The sequence below is a fragment of the Trichoderma aggressivum genome (assembly GCF_033847375.1).
Source record: "Trichoderma aggressivum f. europaeum strain CBS 100526 chromosome Unknown scaffold_094, whole genome shotgun sequence".
Taxonomy (NCBI): Eukaryota; Fungi; Ascomycota; class Sordariomycetes; order Hypocreales; family Hypocreaceae; genus Trichoderma; species Trichoderma aggressivum.
The window spans coordinates 16765-39414 of NW_026946459.1; the positions used below are offsets into that span (position 1 = coordinate 16765).

General features: G+C 45.4%; 8 protein-coding genes across 8 annotated transcripts; 4 read left to right on the forward strand and 4 right to left on the reverse strand.

The window, feature by feature from the left end:
• Positions 1 to 481: 481 nt before the first annotated feature.
• Positions 482 to 3694, forward strand: Triagg1_10907 (uncharacterized protein; the record flags this gene model as incomplete). Its single annotated transcript, XM_062895031.1, has 1 exon — positions 482 to 3694. The coding sequence occupies one exon, from the start codon at positions 482 to 484 to the stop codon at positions 3692 to 3694; it is 3213 nt and encodes a 1070-aa protein (XP_062750133.1).
• Positions 3695 to 3889: 195 nt separating this feature from the next.
• Positions 3890 to 4887, reverse strand: Triagg1_10908 (uncharacterized protein; the record flags this gene model as incomplete). Its single annotated transcript, XM_062895032.1, has 3 exons — positions 3890 to 4165; positions 4215 to 4555; positions 4611 to 4887. 3 exons carry the CDS (start codon positions 4885 to 4887, stop codon positions 3890 to 3892), a joined length of 894 nt encoding a protein of 297 aa, XP_062750134.1.
• Positions 4888 to 5679: 792 nt separating this feature from the next.
• Positions 5680 to 7159, forward strand: Triagg1_10909 (uncharacterized protein; the record flags this gene model as incomplete). The annotated part of the gene is made up of 4 exons (XM_062895033.1): positions 5680 to 6052; positions 6100 to 6290; positions 6349 to 6768; positions 6827 to 7159. 4 exons carry the CDS (start codon positions 5680 to 5682, stop codon positions 7157 to 7159), a joined length of 1317 nt encoding a protein of 438 aa, XP_062750135.1.
• Positions 7160 to 7417: 258 nt separating this feature from the next.
• Triagg1_10910 (uncharacterized protein) lies at positions 7418 to 9925 on the reverse strand (the record flags this gene model as incomplete). The annotated part of the gene is made up of 6 exons (XM_062895034.1): positions 7418 to 7825; positions 7879 to 8183; positions 8242 to 8681; positions 8735 to 8795; positions 8861 to 9231; positions 9285 to 9925. 6 exons carry the CDS (start codon positions 9923 to 9925, stop codon positions 7418 to 7420), a joined length of 2226 nt encoding a protein of 741 aa, XP_062750136.1.
• Positions 9926 to 10483: 558 nt separating this feature from the next.
• Positions 10484 to 11737, reverse strand: Triagg1_10911 (uncharacterized protein; the record flags this gene model as incomplete). Its single annotated transcript, XM_062895035.1, has 1 exon — positions 10484 to 11737. One exon carries the CDS (start codon positions 11735 to 11737, stop codon positions 10484 to 10486), a length of 1254 nt encoding a protein of 417 aa, XP_062750137.1.
• Positions 11738 to 12114: 377 nt separating this feature from the next.
• On the reverse strand, positions 12115 to 13431 carry Triagg1_10912 (uncharacterized protein; the record flags this gene model as incomplete). The annotated part of the gene is made up of 1 exon (XM_062895036.1): positions 12115 to 13431. The coding sequence occupies one exon, from the start codon at positions 13429 to 13431 to the stop codon at positions 12115 to 12117; it is 1317 nt and encodes a 438-aa protein (XP_062750138.1).
• An 839-nt stretch (positions 13432 to 14270) lies between these two features.
• Positions 14271 to 15992, forward strand: Triagg1_10913 (CAZyme family GH43; the record flags this gene model as incomplete). Its single annotated transcript, XM_062895037.1, has 1 exon — positions 14271 to 15992. The coding sequence occupies one exon, from the start codon at positions 14271 to 14273 to the stop codon at positions 15990 to 15992; it is 1722 nt and encodes a 573-aa protein (XP_062750139.1).
• Positions 15993 to 21453: 5461 nt separating this feature from the next.
• Triagg1_10914 (uncharacterized protein) lies at positions 21454 to 22546 on the forward strand (the record flags this gene model as incomplete). The annotated part of the gene is made up of 6 exons (XM_062895038.1): positions 21454 to 21475; positions 21519 to 21535; positions 21606 to 22218; positions 22268 to 22323; positions 22370 to 22460; positions 22512 to 22546. The coding sequence occupies 6 exons, from the start codon at positions 21454 to 21456 to the stop codon at positions 22544 to 22546; spliced, it is 834 nt and encodes a 277-aa protein (XP_062750140.1).
• Between the last annotated feature and the right edge of the window lie 104 nt (positions 22547 to 22650).

Genomic DNA, 22650 nt, shown 5'->3' on the forward strand with positions numbered 1-22650 from the left:
GGACCTGGACTAGCGAAATACTAGAAAGCATTTAAAGCTATAATTTACTTCCAATATGCATATATGATTGCATTCAAACCAGGAGTATAGAAGTGTTTGCATTCCATTACAATGTACATTACAATGTACACAACCAAACATGGGCCAGTGAGACTGAAGTCCCCCGCAATGGACCGTCCGTGACCGTCCTTCTCCGCCGCTAGCCGTCCAGGGCCGCTGTGTCCCGTTGTACCCAGCTGCCAAACCTCCAATTTCGCCGACATGAGAAGATTACATGCTGACCTGGGGCGAATAGGGTGGGTGATGCTTCCGGATGCTTCGCTCCCATGTGTACGCCTGCGATAATAAAGCAATCAAAGCAGATCTAAAAACTACTCAAAACTGTGTTCTCACTTTTGGCAAACTAAGACCAGTGCATTAACATTTATTCTTGAAAGAGACTGTTTACCGACTTCATCAAGCCATTTTTTAATTACGCAATATGACCAAGGTCGAACTTCAACTCGTCCAAACCTTGGGCACATCTGGCGCTCGCGCTATGGCCGCCTTTGAGATACAGGGTCGTCATTACTTGGCGATCCCTCAATTAGCGGAGGACATACCCAATGGTGCCGTCGGCATGAATCTTGGAAATAGTGACACTACCCTGCTGCTCTACAGACTTCACGAAGGCAGTGGGGAATATCAAGTTTTCCAGACGTTGCCGGTCCCTGGTGGTGAAGATGCCGAGTTTTTCACTATTGGCGGCCGGAGCTTCCTAGCTACCGCAAGTCTGCGCTCCGGCCAAGGTCCATATGAAATGGATGTTGAGTCAATAATTTTTGAGTGGAATGGAACCTGTTTTGTCGAGTTCCAGCGCATCGCCACCTTTGCAGCAAAGCAATGGAGATACTTTAGTATAAAGGGAAGACACTTTTTAGGTCTCGCCCAAGGGGTTCAGCTCCCTAGTCTCATACCTAAAATCCCAGCGGACTCCGTCATATACGAGTGGGATGGTAACAAGTTCAAGGCATTCCAGACAGTTCCGTCAAAATGGGGTTATAACTATCTTCACTTTGCCATTGGCGAAGAGGACTACCTTGCTTACGCCGACCATGTCGAGCCATCAATCATTCTGCGGTGGGACGGACATTCTTTCGTTCATTTTCAAACTCTCGATGGTGTACATGGACGTGCATTTGCTTTCTTCCAAGATGGAAATGATTCCTATCTTGCTTTTGCCCTGTTGACAGAGGGTAGCGTTCTCTATCGATGGAATGGCAAGACTTTTGATATCCATCAGACGTTGACTACAGGATCTGGCGGTCGTGAACTAGCCGTGATTCAGGATCAGGGTCAAATGTACCTAGTACTTGTGAACTTCATCACAGGAACGAGAGAGAATCCAGTCACAGACCTTCAGTCGGCGATTTTTATCCTGGAAAATGGTCAGCTCAAAGAAGTAGCCAGATTCCCAACTTTAGGAGGAACAGACGCCACTCCAGTAGTAAGAGATGATCAGATTTATCTCATTGTCGCCGAGAGTCTGACAAAGGATCAACGTTTCAGGACGGCGTCTCGCGTTTACAAGTTCACTAGCACACAAGATACCCAGGAAGAAGCTCCAAAAGGGCTTGCGTTCCAGGTCCCCGAGTTCCTTGAGCTCTTCACTGCATATACATCCTCCAAGACGGGCATTGGCGCTACGCTGACCGAATCTGAGACGGAAACTACAAATTCATTACCGCTGCTGGTGGCAACTAGCTTCGACATGATTCTCTTTCCCGGAAAAGGACTTGACCCATCATACATCAACTTTCGCCTCGGAAGCAGAGGTTTCAAGGAGTTGGCTGCAGTTTCACATCTTGGGCCAGCCCTTGCGTCTCTTATCCAGATTCGCGACAATGGGGTGCCTGATACGGTATGGCAGGAACAGGCTCAAAATCTACTTGAGAAAACACGTGCATCACAAAAGGTCAACTCGACGGTCCTTTGGAAGAACTTCATTCAGGCAGAAGCCTTTCAAGGACGTGAAGCCGCTATTGCTTCCATGGTGGATTACGCCTGTACCTTGACTATAAGATTCCTCGAAACAGTTCTCGCAGACTCGTCGAAACTAAACGCCGAGTTCTATCGCGAGAACTACATTGAAGCAACCGGTGATGTACTCGGAGCAACAGTGCCCTTCAACGCTGTCATGATTGCCACGTTCTTTCTCGTTGGACTCGATCTTTCCTACCGCTCTCGAAGGTGGCTCAGGTCCAACGACTTTGATTGGAAAAAAGCCATGGTAATCATTACTGGCCAACAGGGACGTGAAACTTCTGGCGTAACTATTGGCACCTCATCTGTTGCTCAAATCCTCATTGAGTCATCAGATCTGGATCTTCCACTGGAACGGCTCTACATTGCACCGCATGGGGCAGTCCCTAAGGTCCAAGGTCCGGCGACCCCCGATTCATTGCGTATCCATGAGCATGGATTTCGCTTACTGTGGAATGCCATGACGGGCATGACGCATCTTGGTGAAACCATGTTCGCACAGTATCCAGCTTACGCTCTCGAAAACAATATGCGACCGGAGATTAACGCTTCAACATTAACGGTATCAGAGCTTCCCAAGATCTCAAGCCCGGATGATTGGTTCGCCATGAATACGCGCATGCGTGTCGTAGTCGAGGATGCACGGCAGCTTCTTTCTGGATGCGTCACCGACTATGCTGCGAAACAACTTCGGATTGCTCGAGATGACCTCACCAAAATTTTCGTTCCAGGGTTGGATGGCGTTGACTTTTCCTCAAAAAAGAGGCTACCAGGCTATGGCGAGAGGCAGGACATCATAAGACTATCTACATACCCAAGACCGATCAAGATCAATCTCCCCGCGCCCATTCAAACACTTGATGCGAACGGCGGAGTACTCGCATTCAGACAAGCCGGTCCAACAAATGCCGAGCCGATTGTGTGGATTCACGGATTGCCACTCGACAGCCGCTCATGGTCCGCGCAATATGAGGCTTTCGCTGACAAGTACCATAACATTTTTGTTGATCTCCGAGGCTATGGTGCATCGTCTAAACTCCCTGTTGACGTCAAGGATGTAACGCAGCTATACTGTAGCGACATTCTCGCCGTGATGGATCATCTCAAGATTCCCAAGGCGAGCTTCGTGGGATTCGCGTCAGCTGGACACGTTGCTCTGCGATTTGCTGCGCAGCAGGCCGAGCGTGTGAATAAGCTAGTGACTTTGAATGCTAGCCCCAAATTTAAGAGGAACGACACTGACTACCCGTACGGCTTTACCGAGGAGCAACTGAACAATCATTTTGTTGCAGCCAGCGATCGAGGCATCGAGGCAATTACTAATGCGGTTCTCGATCCAGCAATTGTGTTCCAAGATCTTACGGCAGAAGATGCCTCGAGGGTTGTTTCGTGGTTCCGTACCATGTCTTACAATGCCGGCACTGACACCCTAAACGGGTTCTTCAAGATTATGGCTCATGACGATGATCGTCAGTATGTTCCTCGAGTCAAGGCCCCAACGCTTTTGATCTCGTCATCTCTTGGAAAGGAGGTTCCCGCTACTACAGCATTGTACTTGCGACAGAATCTCCAGCAAGCCAATCTGGTAGAAGTTCCGGACGCGGATCATTTTTTACATGTGACGCGGCCGGCCATAATTAACGAGCTCATCAGTGGCTTTCTTGGCGCTTAGATTGCATCTGGGTTTAGAACCAAAGTACCATTTATGAATAATAGATAATCATGAGAGACATATGATTGAAGAATATTAATGAATCGGTGCACATCAGTGTTAAAAGCCAATATTGCCAGTGGCAAACTGAAGCTGGAGCTGCATCATGCATCGAATATCGGCCATCTATGTAAATATTGAATAGAAAAAAAACCATTAAGCATATGTTACCGAGTTTACAAGTGTGCCGAGATTCCCAATTCTGATCTCAATCTTGTCTCCGTGCTGAAGCCACTTTGGTGGTCGCATTGTGAAGCCTGGACCGCTCGGTGTTCCGGTGAGAATCACATCTCCCGCATAAAGTGTTGTGCCCTGGCTAAGAAACTGAATAATCTGAGCGACATTGAATAGCATGTAAGAGGTGTTGGAATCCTGTCGCAGTTCTCCGTTTACCCATGTACGAAGACTGAGAGCTTGAGGATCAGGCACGAGCTGCGAGATTCATTAGCTTTGAGTACGATGACGACATGGGGTTACTGACGTGTGCTGCCGTGATACATGGGCCTATTGGGCAAAACGAGTCAAATGCTTTCGAAAATCCGGCTTGAGGAGGCGGGATGCAGTTACTCGTAAAATTGCCTTGCCATTTTCGAGCAGACATGTCGTTGCCCACTGTATAGCCAGCAATGTAATCGTATGCATCTTCCACCAAAACGTTCTTTGCTTCCTTACCTATCACAATGACAAGTTCACCCTCATAATCTGCCTGATCATCTTGTGCAATTTTTGGAATCTCAATGTTTTCTCCAGGACCAACTATTGAGTTTGGAAACTTGGGAAACATGCATGGAAACGCTGGAGGCGGAATATTAAGCTCATCCACTTCAAATTAATGAGCAAAGTAGGCCTTCTGATTTTCTGGGATGTAGTGACTCACAATGAGTGCGATAGTTTCCGCCGATGCATCGAATAGCAGATATGTCTTGTCTTGCAAGTGGCGCAAGCAGTCGCCGAACTGTCAGTACTATATCGGTGATGATACAGGATGAATCAAGAGGATTTCCAGTAATCTTCTTAGCTTTTAGTGGTTGTAATTTTCGCCATTGTCCAAGGTTAGATTGGCTAGTAGAAATTATCGGCTCGCCGTAGTGAATGTTGGCATCCTCCTCGGATTCGAAGCGGATGAGGCGAGTCCAAGGAACGTTGATAGGCATTTTGTAATTAGAAAATATGACAATAATATGTAATACGATTGAGTTCTAGCCAAAGCAATGAATAAACAATGGCATCAGCTAAGACTTATGTCCTCCAGATCTTTAGATAGTGAGACTAGTAAAGTCAGTCTACCCTTTCCCTCATAACTCATGCTCAGAAACTTTTATCCCAATCTCCGGAGCTATCAACTCGCAGCTCTCAGAGTCATTCGCTTTCTATTTTACATCATCATTCGCTTATTGATACGGCAATCGCTATCGGCATTGCCTTTGGGAGCCCTACTGCCTTCTTGTCGGTTCACGGCGGGAAAATACGGAGGACTACGGACAACAGCGGAACATCTGAGGTAAGACTGACCGTAAGCTCTGTGTTGAACCCTCTGAGGCTACATAATAGGACTTAGTAGGTAATTGGGAGTTTAAAGGGAATCGATGAGGTAGTTATATATGTAGCATCGACTGTGTTATTTGCATTTCTTGCACCTTCTATCATACATTGAGAGATTGGGGATGATTTGGATTAAAAAATGAACATCTCTACAATATCTTTGATCCTACTGGATCATTCAAACAATATTAAAAAGTTTACAATCGGGCACCCCACCATTATAGTGTCTGTTATTGCCAGCACTTTAGTCCTCTTCTTCTCCTGGGTCAGTTCCGAACCAGCGTGAATGCGCGTAACGAACAGTTTTCAGCTAACAATGACAGTCAATCATACGAGACCCGCTCAGAAATGTTCCGGGCCCTATGAAAGCAAGGTGGTCGCGCTTCTGGCTTATCTGCATTGACATGTCAGGAAGTCGATCCAAAACTATCCACGAGCTCCACCAGAAGTACGGCAGTGTTGTCAGAATTGGTCCTCGGGAAGTGTCCTTTTCTAGTCGACAGGCTATGAAAGACCTTTATGGCTCCGGGAACAAGTTTATGAAAGGTCCTGTATACGAGGCCTTTGGCCGGCAAAGCTCCTTTACTATCCTGGATAAGACAGAGCATCGATCAAGGCAGAAACGCATTGCGCATGTCTTTGCGCCGGCATCTATTGCAGCCGTCGAGCCACTTGTAAAAGAACAAGTTCAAAAGCTACTACACGTTTTGTCTAAGAGAACTAATCAGCCACTTGATTTGATGGAATGGTTTCGAATATTCGCTCTCGACGTTGTTGGTTAGTGTCTACTTCAGATGAAAGTGACCATGGCTTACACGCAATAGGATCAGTCTTTTTTGGGCAGAGCTTTGGTGGACTTGCTAATGAAAAATCACCCGAGATTTTGTATGATCTAGATGAAGTGTTCCCTTCTCTTTTGATCGAGTGGCAATTTGCCGCCATTCGTCCACTCCTCCTCGCCCTTCCACACAAACCTATGCAGCATTTTTTGAGAATTGCCTCAGAATTCTATGATGTGAGTATATTGTTGTGTGGAAGTGATAGCTTACGGCCAAAACTCATTCAACATATAGAAATATGGGACTGAAAAGTTCAACGAGTACATTGCGCGACATGGTCGTTCTGGGGATCGCATCGATCTTCTCACCAAGCTTATTGCCGGTAGCAAGGACTACGGCCCACTAGACGACAACGAGATTGTCAATGAGATGACGAATCTAATCTTTGCTGGAACTGACACTACCAGCAACACATTGACCTACATGTTCTACGAATTGGCTAAACACCCGCAGTGGCAAAAGCAGCTGCAAGCTGAACTAGACAAAGCAGCACTTGAAGAGGTTCCAGAGTATAAGGATGTTATGAAGCTGCGCGTATTGGACGCCGTCATCCATGAGACATTGAGATTTCATCCCGCGGCACCGGCGAGCCTACAGCGACTTGCACCTGGCGAAGGGGGTGCAGTGGTGGATGGAATTGTTATTCCCCAGAATGTAAGCCTCTGCGCAATGGATCACTTTCGAATTCCCTGCTCACTACTACTCATTACAGGGTATTGCATCTTGCCAATCTTATACAACTCAGAGAGATCCAACAGTGTATCCGAACCCGGAGAGGTTTGATCCTGGCAGGTGGCTTGTCGCTTCTGAACATCATCTCAATGTGATGCATGAACATATCCTTGTTTGGGGCAAAGGGCAGAGAGCATGTTTAGGGAAGCCTATGGCATACATGGAGCTGAAGGTAGGAACGGCCGCATTAATGAGGAAATTCACCGTCGAAATAGGCAGCGCAACGATCGACGACGACATGGAAATGACCGATCATTTTGCCTTGGTGCCAAAAGGGAAGAGATGCATTTTACGTCTGAAGCAAAGAGGCTAAGGCCACGAAGTTTCATGTTGTTTTGACATTGGGTTTACACTGTATTGATAAGCTGTAGTGTTTTTTATCGCATATTTCTTCCGCACATTGGCTGCCTACTTCTGCGAGAGCCTCTAATTGATTTATAATATCATTGGATTCTAAGATGAAAACAGTGGTGTATGTCTCACTAAACGCATTCACCTTATTTGTAATCTCTTCTATTTGAGGCGGAATACATGACTGCCGTAATCGACACCTTGAATCAGATTCAGGGCTTTACATATTTTCGTTCCATATGAAGTTGAGCTCATCATCAAATACGCCGAATGTTTGCGTCAAGTCTGCTCCAAATGGCGCAATGGATGCGTCAAATGGGTGAGCAAGCCAGTCCTGATTGATCCCATAATCTCCGCCGATAGGATCGACTGCTGGCAACTCAGTCTCCGCATGTTCACTAGCTGGGAATCCCCCTGTGCTTGAGGCAACACTATTGGCTGGCCGTGGAACTCCCAGAATACTAACAAACCTCTCTCTGAAGCTTTGTGTATAAGTCTCTAATAGAGATGCAAAAATTCCAGCCAGATGCAAATCATCGACGATGTGAAGACGGAGCACTCGTGCGCTCTGATCGATGAGTTCGAGAGATGAGTTGAGCTCGTCCGTAGGGACCCCGAGTGCGAGCGCCTGTTAACGTTAAGCTTCTAAATTAATAGTAAAGACGGAGAGATTTTGCTTACTTTTAGTAAGAAGATGCACGATGAAATCACCCTCACGTATGTACGAACAGGCAGATACCTTAGTCGCCCAATCTCAGCAAACCCAAGAATGATTCGGAGGACATCTTTCGCCGCTACAATCACACCTTGTATAAAATTATAGTCTTCATAGCTGAAGTCAAAGACTGATGACATGACACTGTTAGGCACTTCATTTGCTTGTTGGCTCATTTTGCGTTCCGCCGCTGCTTGTAAAGCCAGAGAATAGAGATATATCTTGGTGTAAAGAAAGTCAACGGCTAGAAAATCACGAAATGGCCCAGCCGCTACAATGATATAAGTAAAATGTCTTTTATGTAAACTCGTTCGAGATAGTGTCCATACCTGTGGCTGCTGTGTATTTCGTCCACCATTTTTCCAGCATTGGCTTAAAATGCTCCAAGACTCGACGATACCCTCCACTTTTAATAAGCTCTCGCGTTGAGGCCTTTGATGCGAAAAGTAGATCATGAGACGCACGTGTCAGTCGACTGAGATCTACCCACAAAGACATAGATTCGATCCAATGGTCGCTAAGCTGGGAAGTTGGTGACTGTTTGAGCGCATTTTGCGACAAATTAAATAGCGTGTGAGGAATGAGCGCGGAAAAGCCGATTCTGAAGGCCAATTGGTTCATGTACAAATACAATACTACTCTTAATCGCTGTCGTCTTTGTTTGTGAACTTCATGAGCTGTAGTTGATCCAGAGATGCTGTCATTGTTTCCCTCCTCGTCAAACAGCCCCAGCTCGTGGCCAACACTAGCCGCAGATTGAATGAGAGACCTGTGAGAACTATATGAGTGACAGTAAACGTAAGGATGGTTCTAATAACGCACCAAGACATCCGATCCGATCTTCTCATCGGCTCTACTACACCTTCTAGCCATCGGTAGGTAGCTATGAGATATTAGTTGTGAGTTAATCTGACTAAGAGTGACAGGATGATTTACTCGAGGACGGACCATCCTTGGGAGTATCATCCTCCGAATCCCATGCCTCAATATCCGGAGGTAGATGCAGCGATCGGGCATGCCACTCAGCCATTAGGAGGAAGCCTTCCACAGTCCCTAGACTTCGCGCCGGACTTACAATACCTTTCTCCTGCCCCCATATGACACGCTGGAAGAGTGATTGACAATATCGCCAAAGTCGATTATGTAAAAAGTAGCTGCGAGACAGCCAGCCGTCGCCATGCAATAAATGATAACGGCTTGATATGGTGAGGATTACAGTGCATAGGACAGGCTCCGTATCAATCAAATTAAGAAAGTTATCAGGGTTCCCATACCAATCACTAATGACAGGTGTGAAAGGACACATGTTCCTGAAAAATCTAGAAGGACAGTTTAGAATGTATCTTCCGACAGTCTGGAGACGTGAACGTACAGATTGACAAACGTTGCCGCCTCCTGAGCAGTCAACCATCGCTTTTTGACAAACTTTAGCCTAGCAAATGCCTGAATCACCTCGGGTTGAGGTTGGACAACATTTTCAGCAGGATATGCCCATTCCCAACCTTTAGAAAGCCTCACAGAATTAAACCCAGGTGTCCGTACTGAATCGCCGTCCGCACTGACATCCAATGGCTCAGCATTATTTGCGGTTGGCCGAGCTGCAGAGTCGCTGGAGTGGTAAACTTCGGCGGCTTCAAATAAGAGATTTAGAGCTTCGGATTGACTAGAAACTACCGTTCTAGTAACACGATCCGTTAAGTCGCCCAATGGAGAGTCTTTCTGTTGTGAATTTGAGCTCTGCTCCATCGATGTTGAGCCTAACAAATGGCTACAGGAACCCTCGTAACCGAGGAGGGTCTGTGGTCGTTGGTCCCATTGTGATGTGCTGTCAGTTGTTCCATTGCGTGATGTTGCGTACACATTGGACGTCCGGCTCTCTTCGCCCTCTGCTTGACTTGCAAGGCGTGACGACTGCTTCTGGACCGCTCTGACGTGAAGATACACTCCTTTCGCTCCCGCTTGCACCTCATGCACACGGGATCGGCGCCGGCCGGCGAGTCTGGGATCAAGCATCGGGCCTTGCGCTGGCGGCACCGGACACAAGCCTGATACGCCCTCCTGGGAATCCTGATAGCGGCCGCCGCGGCATCAGACGGCATGAACTGGTCCATCTTGCGATATCACGTACTTCCCCCGCAATCTACGGCAGGCCGTATGAGCGGATAACGGTGGGTGATTATTTTACGTACCCGAGGAGCGAGATTGGGCGATGTGGCAAGGGGCGGCCGAAGACGGAAAAGTGCGGAAACATCCGCAACCTTGTCAACTACCGATCTTCTACCCTCCATATCATCTAAACGGGAGAATTTCCGATAATGTTAATCATATGTTTAGGCCAAGCATCGGAGCTTTGCTAAGTTTCGGGCTAACGAGATCTCTATCAGCATACAAAGACAACGTATTCGGCGTATAGATAGCAAGAAAAGGGATAATAAGAAAATAAAGCCACGTGTTACATGTGATTAAATTCGGTTGTAGTCAAGATGATTATATGGTAATATCCCCAATCCATACAGTAATTTTAGTATACTATCATTGTATATGAAACTGTTGGATATTCTGTACAGTTTACTAAATGAGCACGATGACTTCATTCTCTATAATTTCAGAGCACCCTTCACTATCCCCAAGGCCAATTCCGATCCGCCTAAAAGTTTTATTTTCAATGTCCTCTTGGCGCAATAATAGCCGGACGCGTCGCGCCGGGGTCCACTTGCGAGATTCAAGAACATCAATATACCAGCATTGATCGATAGGGTCAGCCATGCAGTCCGGGCGGTACGGATCCAAAACTGATTCGTCTGTATTCCATTTCGCCGGCTTTGCTAGTCTACCGACCGTCCCCTTAAGGGTAACGGAGCCCGTCACGGCCGTTTGTGCCTCGTCAGAAATATTAGCATCAAAAGAGACGACATCAGCAATGCGGCGCATTACTCCGTACGCATTTAGATGGCCTGCGAGGTCGTAAAGAGCGAGTGCATTCACCGAGGCCCAGGACCATGAGGGAAATTGGGGATTGCGCATCGAGTGATCGTAGACACGAGCTTCCCAGCAGAGACTCTCCAAAAGCCGGTCGCCCGGCCATACGCCGGCAACAAATTTGCTCTTCATGAATGGTTCCATGGCATGGCCCAACCCGACAATGGCAGTCAACCGGTCTCGTCTGTCTGTCACGGTACGGCCGGTATAATTTTCCACCAGCTCCTGCCAATGCTTAAACACGTCGGCCCCCGCCCATCGGTGCGTAAGCTCCCCTCGAACAGCGTTCTTTGTCTCGGATCTTTCCCATGCCGCGTAATCTGACAAGTGTAATGGTCCGGGCTGGCTCTCGGACGCGTAGAGATCGAAACACTCCCACCAGAGCATTCCTCGGCCATAGTACAAAATCCGAGTGCTCATCATTTGCTCTTGGAGAGTCCATGCCCGTTGGTGAACGGGTCCATACATAGAAGGTTCCATGGCCGAGAGGATGTTGGGGCATGCAACGAGATACATAGGAGAATTTGGGACCCGGGGGGGACTGGATCCTGCTTGCCACGCATATTCACGGAATGCCTTGGGTATTCTGTAACTTAAGCAGACGGCCGTTGAATTGCGAGTCTCACGGAGTCGAAATAGCCCATCCTCACTGCTACTCGACGCCACAGTCGAAATTGTGAACGATGCGCCAGCGTAAACGTGCTGCATATTTGCAACCTCGTTGGCCCACTCCGCTTCATCGTCCTGAACGATACAGATGGCGTCGATCCAGATATACTGAAACCCTAGGTTGCGAGCAACAACAATGGCATCTCGCAATGTTGCAGGTAATTCGTGGAGGGGCATCGAGTTCTCGTGGCTCAACAAATTTGCCTTCGTTGTCGTGTAGAAACTCGAGGAAGCCGTGGCTTTTCCCCAGCAATAAGAAAGAGCGCAATATCTACCTTTCACGCCTTGACTTCTGAATAAAAATGGACCTCTGGTCTTATCCCCTACATCAATGACACGGGTTGGTAGAGGTGTCTCCCCACTGCAAAACTTCTTGCATGTGGTATGTGATAGCTCGCATTTGTCAAGCCAATGTTTAGCCAATTTGAAAGCCTCCGGGGAATTTGTCTTGGTCGTCCTACCGTTATAGTGGCATGTGTCCAAAATTGTATCCTCTGATCCGTAATAAATTGTTAATCTAGTCACAGAAACACGAGGTTAGAAGCAAACCGGGTTTACTCACCGTCTAAATGGGTTAAGTGAAGAACGAAGTTGAGAGAAGACCCCATCAATATGCGCAGCATGTAAAATGAACTTCCTGGACGGATAAGCTCAAGGGATACTTTTCCGACTACTTCCGCGTCGAATTTTTTGACTTCCATATCACCCTTCTCACCTAGCCAGCGGCGTTGATAGCTCTCTTCCTTATCAATGCCATCGGCTATCATACTGCAAAGCGGACAGCCAAGACGAGATGACTCTTCCAATTGATCTCGCATAGAATAGAGCTCAAACACCGAACAGTCACCATATATGACAGCACCGTGATCGTCGGATTTTGTTTCGTATGCTGGACAAGCCCATGATTGAAATGCAACGCATTGGGAGCAGAAAGGCTTTTCTTTTGCTTGTAGGTCTTCTACCTGGGCAATCTCACAGAGTGTGTTAAAGAAGCTCTTGATGAGTCGGCGACTTGTAAGGGATGTATCTATATCCCGACCATTCAAGATTTCCTGGATGTCTGGTGTTGACATAACCCACCAGTACACTTCCAGCAGATCCTGAGAAGGGAACAGCTCCCGTTGAGTCGATGCAGAAAACAAGTTGCGTGCCATGGCACGGAACTCGTCACGAAAATGCAACGCATGGCGGGCTGTACTAGAAAAGTGGCCGCCGTGTTTGAGAAGTACATCTATCGTAGGACCCTGTTTGTCCAGCAGCGCCATATCCAAAAGCATCCAACCTTCCCTTGAGGCAGAATTCACATCGGAGCCACCTTTGACCAGCTTCTGTACCATGCGCGCATCTGCAAAGCGTATGGCTTCGTAAATTGGAAGAGTATTCACTTCGATTTTTTCATGTGTATCCCAGTAAGTCGTCTCTTGAAATGTTCCATCAACAACTGGAGCGTTCAGATCAGCGCCATGTACGATCAAGAATTCCACCGTCTTATACTGATGGTTGTGAACGGCTTCCATTAATGCAGTTCTACCCAACGCGTTACACAGATTGATATTAGCGCCGGAATTTAAGAGGAGTTCGGCAGAAGTATAATTTTCCAAGAATAGGGTCAGATGGATTGGAGTATTCCAGCTATACCATCTGTACTTTTGTTCGAGCCATTCTTGCTTTAAGTCTTGCTCCGTCCATATCGTATTGGGATCGATCCCGGCCTGCAGAGCCACTTTCCACGCCGCAGCATCATGTGGTACTAATGTTGTAGAATACTCTTTTGGCTTCTGCGGTTCTTCTCGTCTCTTTTTCTGCTGGAATTTTGAACTGGAGGGAAGCTTAGTGGTAATACCACCAGGGCCCAGTGAAAACACAGGCATAGTTGGATATTGAGAAAGAAAGATCGGTAAGTGCTGACAGTAAATAATGAGAAACGGATTGCTTTTTATTACGTGTCCCCTCTTGTCTCCATGGTAGTTTTGGGAACCCCGCATTAACAGCAGGGACCTTCATTGTTCAGGATACAGTACTCCGTAATCCCGACATATCACTCACTCTGTCGACATTTCAATAACCACACAATGATCAATCTCATGGATTGAGCTATGCTTTTTATATATAATGGCGTTATTCTTGAATATTATGTAAATAGATATGACTACAGGATTTTGAAGACAATTGAAGGCTGGGATTATGTAGGATGCGGAATTAAAAAAATTTATGGTAATTCTAGGCAGCCATTATGATCTATCTTACATAAAAAGGCAGGTGGGTAATACGCCAGAAGTATTCATTGATGCTACTCCGTACCTTGGGTCAATAAACTCATGTGATATCTGGGCAATCAAGTTCAGATTGGCTTTCTACGCACAATGCGGGGAAAATAGAGTGCAGATTAATTGCCGATCGATCGCTATTAATGATCACACCACAGTTGCTCAATGAGGCACTTCTTGCTTGCACGATGTAGCCATAGAATAGCCGTTATCCTTCCTATTGGTTTCTCATTTCATCCGGATCGTCCCTTTATAAGAGCCTAAACCTGTCTTCGGAATATACTTTCGGAATTTCAGATCGAAAGCATGTCCTTCGGTGTCTTCTTAATCGTGTTTATAAGACTCAGATAGTGCCCCAACACTAATGAGTTTTTTGGGGATCACATTATATGTATATCTACTCAAGGCAGCCTACAAATATGTTTTTACGCCACATCAAAGCAATGAGATACTGGGGTTGCTATCTTGCGCTCTTTGGCTCAATTGCACACACAATAGCACACAACTCTACCTATTTTAATCCTGTCCTTGCCGGCTGGCATTCCGATCCCTCGTGCACTGTTGTTGATGATACCTTCTACTGTGTTACATCGACTTTCATATCTTTCCCCGGGCTCCCTATCTACGTTTCCAAAGATTTAGTCGACTGGAAGTTAGTGAGCCATGCCTGGAATCGTGAAAGCCAGCTTCCCGGTGCCAGTTGGGGCACCCCAGACCAGCAAAACGGTATGTACGCAGCAACGATTCGGCATCACGACGGTGAATTTTTTGTCATTTGCCAGTACTTGAATGCACCGGAAGGCAACATCGGCGTCATATTCAAGAGTTCAGATCCTTACAGCAATGTTGCTTGGAGCGATCCGGTACGATTCAAGCCCTCAAACATCGATCCTGACTTGTTCTGGGATGACGATGGTAAAGTCTATTCGGTAATGGCGGGAATCACACTTCAGGAAATTGATCTCGAGACTGGCGACCTGAGTCAACCGCCTCTAAGTGTTTGGAATGGCACCGGTGGAACATATCCTGAAGGACCTCACCTTTATAAGAAGGATGATTTGTACTACCTCATGATCGCAGAAGGTGGTACGGAGCTCAACCATTCAATTACAATTGCACGATCACGGAATATCAATGGTCCATATGACAGCTACGTCAATAACCCTATCCTCACTGCTCGAGGTACGGACGGCTATTTCCAGACTGTCGGCCATGGAGACCTCTTCCAAGATCAAAGAGGCAACTGGTGGGGAATGTGCCTCTCCACACGTTCTGGTCCAGACTGGAACATCTACCCTATGGGACGAGAGGCGGTACTCTTTCCAGCAACCTGGAACAAGAATGAATGGCCAATATTGCAACGTGTAAAGGGAAAAATGAATGGATGGCACTTGCCACCGCGGAATCGCGATATTCCTGGAACGGGACCTTTCAATAACGACCCTGATCGATATCGTTTCTCTTTAAATAGCCCAATCCCCTCCAACCTTGTTTACTGGCGTGTCCCGCGTCAGGGTGCCTTTGCTACCTCGAATAATGGCTTGCGGATAGTACCAAGTCGAAGCAATTTGACCGGCGTCATTCCTACCTCAAATTCGGAGATAGACCTTGCATTGAGTGGTCGACGTGGTCTCTCTTTCATCGGTAGACGACAAACACATACCACTTTTGACGTTACTGTTGACCTATCTTTCTCCCCTAAGGAGATCGATCAGGAGGCTGGTGTTACCATGTTCCTCACCCAGTTTAATCACGTCGATCTGGGCCTTGTTCTTCTTGAAAATGGCGATTCTGCTACTTTAAGTCTCTTTCTTCGCTTCCGAGCTATCAGTGGAGGTTCCACTGTCGACTATTCCATGACGCGAGTGCCAGAAGACTGGGAGAACAGTCCTTTGCGTCTCGAGATTCAAGCACATAATACAACTCATTTCACGTTTTCAGCTATGCCATCGTCCGAGCCCCATAAAAAACTCACAGTAGGTGCTGCTTCGGGGTCACTACTAAGCGGGCATACAGGTCCATTTACAGGAAGTCTGATTGGCATGTTTGCGACCTGCAATGGAGCAGGGGAGAACACAACCTGTCCAGATGGGGGTAATGCTTATTTCCAAAATTGGAAATACACAGGAACAGCGCAATATATATCCAATGAAACAGCTATCTAACTATAGTAGTGGTTATATAGTAGTTTTATACCCTAAATTATTTCATTTCCGCTTGCACACTGGAAATACACCCGATGCTGCATACTACTGCTAATATCCAATGCAGCCGTCGGTTACCCTAAATGATATATGGCGATTTCATTTACCTGACTTTTTAACAGTCCAATTACTCAAGTAAATAACAGCGTAATTATATCAAGACCTATCGTAAGTAGAATTCTCTGCTTTCCAACGAATATAATAGTGGATTAATATAAACTACTCCTTTGATATCTTCTCAGCTTTCGTTAGACCTGGTTGGAGTGGTATCAGTAGATATTGAGTTGAAAGCATGAAGAAGTAGGCAGAGATGTAAACGGAGGTAATATGGAAAGAAAGTCCTTAAGTAAAGGCAATTTTTACACGTCTTTATACTATTTGGCATCCGCTTGTCTGTAATAAAATGCATCTATGACCAAGTCTCTCTACTTCCCCGCTAGACTTAAACATGCTTTGTGCTTAGCGCATATTCGACTGTAATATAGAAGGGGAAATTGGTATTAAATCTATTGAAACATTGCTTGAGATAGGTAACTCAGCGTTAATAAAGAAAGTACAAAAAATTCAACCATCAAAAGGATAATACAGCTCGCTTTCGTGCAATTATACTTACAGGGGTCCAATACAACGCGCCTCCCTTCTTATATAACTTTATAAGCCTAGACAAGGCCTTCCCTGCTTCATTATGACGAGATAACGACACACAACCCTCCTTATAAATAGATCTCAGAAGCTCACTAAACCCACAAACATATGTCCTTGTAATAAGTAGCATCAGTAACTAAGAGAAGCAGCTCACACTAATATCTATACTAAACATGCCTTGTTCTTCCAGGCGGTTCAGTATTTGCTTAATCCACCTGCGCTTAAGTATTATTATTCCCAACATAATGATTAATAAGGCCTCTGACTTACTTAGAATCTATTTTCATAGACTGCAAAATTGAACACATTATTTCCCAAAATTCAACAGCTTCTACTCCAGTGGTCAAAGTCTTTCCAATATCCGCCTCATCCCATTGGTAATAGCCGCCAGGCTCTGCACAACGTTGTATTATCAGCAGACATATACCTATGAATATAAAAAGGAATTCAAACTAACTTAACAGCTGAGTTGCATGATTGATCAAACGATTCGTTTCGTTGTCTCTCACAATGCAAGGCCAGAGCCGCATATGAACCACATCATATTTTCCAACAAGGTCCGCAGGGGCTTGGCCGAATGCGTCGACAACAGACAATGTGACATTGTTGGGCAAAGCCGATTTATGAGGAAACCGGCCATCCGATATGTCGAAGCCATCCAACTCTACAGTTGAAGCGTATTGAGACGCCACATCCAGAAGCCAAATGCTTTCTAAGTTAATGATGGGTTTGGTCATATAATGATGAGAGGACTAACCCTGTCCCTATTCCAATTTCAGCAATTGTTATCCCGGACGATATTGGTATTTTCGGGCTTAGTGTGTAATAATTACACAAACTGAATAAAAGATATAATGAATCTACCCTAATGAGATTGAGCAGCGGCTTTATATGGTTCTTATCTTGGAAACTTTACGTACCTAATAGATGCGTTTAGATCTCTCCCTAGAACATAGCTATTAGATTCTGCCATAGTTAAAGAAAGAAATTTGTAGTGGATCAAAGGGGAAAATAACTCGGGATATTTGTTTAGTGAGAGTAGCAGAGGAGTTTAATATTGGACGCTACTAAGTTTTATCATGTTTGCAATAGGTAGTCTTTGGCATTACGCCCCTCTAGATAATTACGAAAGGTATGTAGCCAGTGGAATAAATTAGTTTATCCAAGTAATCACCGGTTGTGGGGTTATCAGCTAATATTAGCTGAGGTATAACAAAGACTGATACAATACTGGTAGTCTGGCAGTATGCCACGTTGTAAACTATTATTTAAGCCCATAGCTTAAGTATTAGAGTCTAAGAGTGTAGATAAACAGACCCACTGAAGATTTGTAAAAAAGGTGTGCATAAGCATACAAAAACGCAAATGTTGAATAGCTCTATTTGACTATTAACCCTAGCTACATCACTATAAAATCGTGTTAATCATGGACCTTGTAGTGAGCTTCTGTCGCCTATCCACATACCAGTTCAGTATCTTCAAGTTTCCCAAGCCTAAATTGTTATAACGCGTTGTCCCCTATGTAGAGCCTTGGCGCAATCCAACCATTCGCCCAGTGAGCTAAATCTCAACTTCAAACAGCGCCGGCGCAATTGAGTTCAATACATACTATTCAGTTAGCAGTTGCTACCCTGTCCTTTAACTACTAGCTATGCCTGCATCGCATTTTTTATTAATCATGCCTCCCGTTGTCACTCTGGAATATTTCTACTTGGGTTATACTGGCATTCATATACGGATATATTTGTATATCAGAGGCTCCTCCCAATCGCAAACTACTTACGTACTATACATATCATTGAAAATGATCCTCAGGAGGGACACTCAATCCTCACAACAGTTTTAGTGACTATACGAGGGCCAATGAGCGCTTAACCTAATGGCCTAATGGCATATCCTCCGAAATTAGCTTCCTCTTTGTTGGATTGCTGCACATTCATCCCGCAATACTTATCGGGCTCCTGAGTTTACCCCACAAGTATATATGCATAATGTTTATGAACAATACAACACTGGACTAAGTCGCTTATTTCATGTCATATTATGTGCCACCGCTTGATATGTTGGTGGAGGGTCTATCACAATGACGTCCAAGGATGCTTTTATGTACTATTGGACGACACGCGCGTTAAAATCAAAATCATTAACCACCGAGCTATTCATATGAACCTACCTGTATAGGGCCTTCCACACTATTCGATATGCCAACTATCACTTCGATCGCATATTCGACTTTTAGTAGGCAGGAACTCGAAGATGGCCGCGACTGGATGACGACAAAGGTTCCCCACGCTCCCAAGTCCAGCTCAAGATGCTCTGAGTTGATTGGCACAGCTCCCTTTATATTATTGCCAAGTCGCGTATCTGCCATTGTTTTCCATGTATATCGTAAAAAAGCAGATATCGCAGCCTGCATTTCTATTTCTACACTCCGGACGTAGATATGAGCCCCTTGCATTAACTCTTGCGGGATGTGGAACACTAATCTCACTGGCGTTCCCCGTCCACGAGTTAGAACTGGTGGTTCTGGCAGAATTACTTCCATCTCCAGGGACGGAGAGTATAAAGGCGGATTTTCAGCACGGCCCAGCTTAACAGGTTCCCAAGAGGTACGACTGAAGTTTTGACTTAGCTCGTCGACGGAAAGCGCAACGATACAGGATGCTGCGAGATTATTAACAATATGGTTACAGCTGAAAGGAAGCTCCTGTCTGACTCTATTGGTTCGGGTTATTTTCCCGATAATACAACGCTCCACTGTAGCAGATAACAAATAGGTCGATTTTACTTGGAGTTTCCCATCACTGGCCAATACTGATGACAGTAGCTGGCAGGAGTTCTCGCACGCACAGTTGAGGGTAAGCGGAAACCTGAATTCTATAGGGCACAGAAAGACGCTGTTGCTGACATTGTCATTGACAGATGCTGATTGAAAGATTTTGAGGTTATCCGATTGTTCAAACAGCTAAATGATGAGTTAGTACCATAAAGGTTTATTTGATAATAGACCTACTATATGATTATACTCATTGGTACAATAGGTGTTCACCTCAGAATAGACTTTGGCAGTCAATCTACCTGTGAGTGTTATGATTCTGAGCCAAGACTCTTAAAAGCTCGGTCTGTACTATATTACTCACCGAAAAATCTTGCTTTGACCCTGAGTAGGCTTTTAAAAGAACATCCACGTATCTCTAATGTTCCTTGCAACGGATCTCCTGGACGGAAAGAAGACAGAACATTTCCATTGTCTATTTGTAGTGCTAACTTCATCGTTAGCGGCAATGTAAATTGAATGAGATACTCAAGGTAATAATATCAACAGCAAAGTAAAAATAAGGTTTTGTGATTTAGTGAAACAATCGATTTCGTAGGTAATTAAGAATAAACTATACTCTTCTCTAAACAATCCGCGAGGTCTCCCTGTGACCTCTGTCTTACATTTGTGGCAAGCTTGTTGGCTATACCGGATATACAGGCTAGGGTTCGGCTTTTTAGATAATTCGACAAGAACACACTACGTCTACCGCATAATGTAAGTATCAAATAGATATGTCATGGCTCAGTTTCAATTAGATATGGAGCAAAAATAAAAATGTTAGTATCATTATAACACTATCGCCTATCACCTGAATGATCTATTAAGCAATGATCTCGTCTGTAAATATCAAGGGCATAGGCTCTCATATATTAGGATATCTAAGTAAAGGGGTTTGGTGGGGTGGTCAGCAAGGTATGCAGTCCGAGGTGAATCTCAATCTAAGCGCCTACTATGACGGCGCAGATGGTACTTCCTCTAGAGAAACAATTAAAATACCTCTCATTCCAAGTTGACCCTTTCGCTAATAAGTAAAGGCGCTAAGGGTCGAGGGTGTTAAGCTACCTATCCTTACTACTCTCTTCGTTTTGTATATCCCACAGAAGGCGCTTATCTTCGCCATGGCTTCAATCGGGTGTATTTCATTCGAGTCGTAATAGTCCCTAGTGGTGTCCGTTGAAAGCGGGAGTAAATAACTTGTATTTTCGAAGGATGTGCTTAACGGAGGAGGTTTAACTTCAAGTTGGAAGTGGTATGCAATGTCGTCTATGGAGTTATGAGCGGCTGATTCTGCTTAAGTGCTACTGCCTACGGAATAGTGTGGACTCATAGACTGAATGTACTTGTACAGATTTTCTTAATGCATGCATTAGTTCGCCAGGGTAGTATGCCTTGGCCTGTGCAGCATTCTCTGACTTCATGTAATCCCGTCATTTATAGTAACAGAACCATTGCAATTCTTTTACCGTGCGGATAACGTTACAATGGGATACAGTATATTTGCTTCTGGGTCGTAGGGGACAGTGCGGCGATGATGTGAAAGGCCGAATAATTTAGCCACGCTTTGACGTCAGTCTTCCCCTAATAGTGTTCTAATGCAATAACTTTTGCCGGTATTTCCGCTTGGGACAAGTATACGTTAACCAAAATCCAGTTATAGTTGTCGAGAACATATGACCATTGCGGCTGGACGAACTACATCAAATCATTACAATATTGCAACAGACATATCCGTTATGAACTTCTGCTGGCCATTCTTTGATGAAAATTTGTGAATATAGCATGCCTATTAAGCGTTGTTCAGGTCTATGCCCGATTCTTTTTTATTCCGACATTTCCGAACAGCGGACGCAAAACCCCTTACTCCTCCCAAAGATACTGCATCGAAGGGAAGCGAGCGAAACCGTGAGGTATGGATATTGAACACAAGCGTAAGCGGGTTGCCAAAGCCTGTCAGAAATGCAGGTCTATGAAATCAAAGGTAAATAGTCCGGGTGCAGCGGCCTAACCTAACACTTCCATAGCTGTTGATATTTTCTTAGTGTGACGGACAACGGCCGGCATGTAGTAGATGCCAGGGCTACGGGTATATCTGCGTTTATCGCTTGCAGCGTCCTCGACTACGGACAGGAGCAGACGACCGCTTCAACCAGAGCATTTCCGAGAGGCTACCGGACCTATGTGATGCAATACAAGTACAAGAAAGATTACTGGATCACGTTATTTCTCTCCTACCGTCCGGTCCAGAACAAGAAGCGATTCTTCTGAAGGACGCCAGTGTCAAATCGCAGCTTGATAACGCCATCTCTAGCACGAAGGCTGAAGTTTTACCGCAAGCAGTGGCTAACGAGTCACGTAGCACATCACCTTCTAGCCGTAGTGATCAGTCTCCAGGCTACTTGGGCGAGGTTAGCGATATTCGCTTTGTTAATCTTGTGAAAAGAATTCTGCAAACCCAAGACGGAACCGCGATGACGCAAAAAGATCTTGAGAGCTATGACCAAGGAGAGAGCTTCTTACCGTCTGATAAGCCCTCTTGTTCCACCATCTTGCTACCTGTCTTTGATGAGGCTAAGCATTATATTAATGCTTATTTCACCACTATTCATATTGCTTACCCTTTCATTCCTGAGTCGCCTTTTATACACAGTTATAAGGCGCTGGAAGGTCATACCACTCCCCAAGCCCAGAGTTGCAAGGGCATCTTCGAGACAGCGCTATCATGTTAGTTCGGTGTCCCAAAATGCTCTGCGTGCTTATTCTAACCTGACAGATACAATTTGCGCTATTGGGGCCTACTATACAACCTTGCCTGGCAAGGACGAAAGTGTAGGTTCGCTGCACGAGAAACTTTACTTATACGCTTTAACTTTAGCGCCAACTTCCAACATGGAACGATCACTCTGCCACGTCGTACTCCTTTTGGCGAGATGCTTCTACCTCCTGGTTGTATGCAGGACAGAAAGGTTAGTTCTATATGTTAGTCAGATAATACAAGGATGCACTAACAGTTATAGTTGTTGGACAATACTTGGCCAAGCCGTTCGTGTAGCTCAAAGCATTGGGCTGCATATAGAAAACGAAGAAGTGGGCGATATAAAACCCAGTCATTCCCCAGAGACTGAAAAGCGGCGCCGCGTATGGTATTCTATCTAT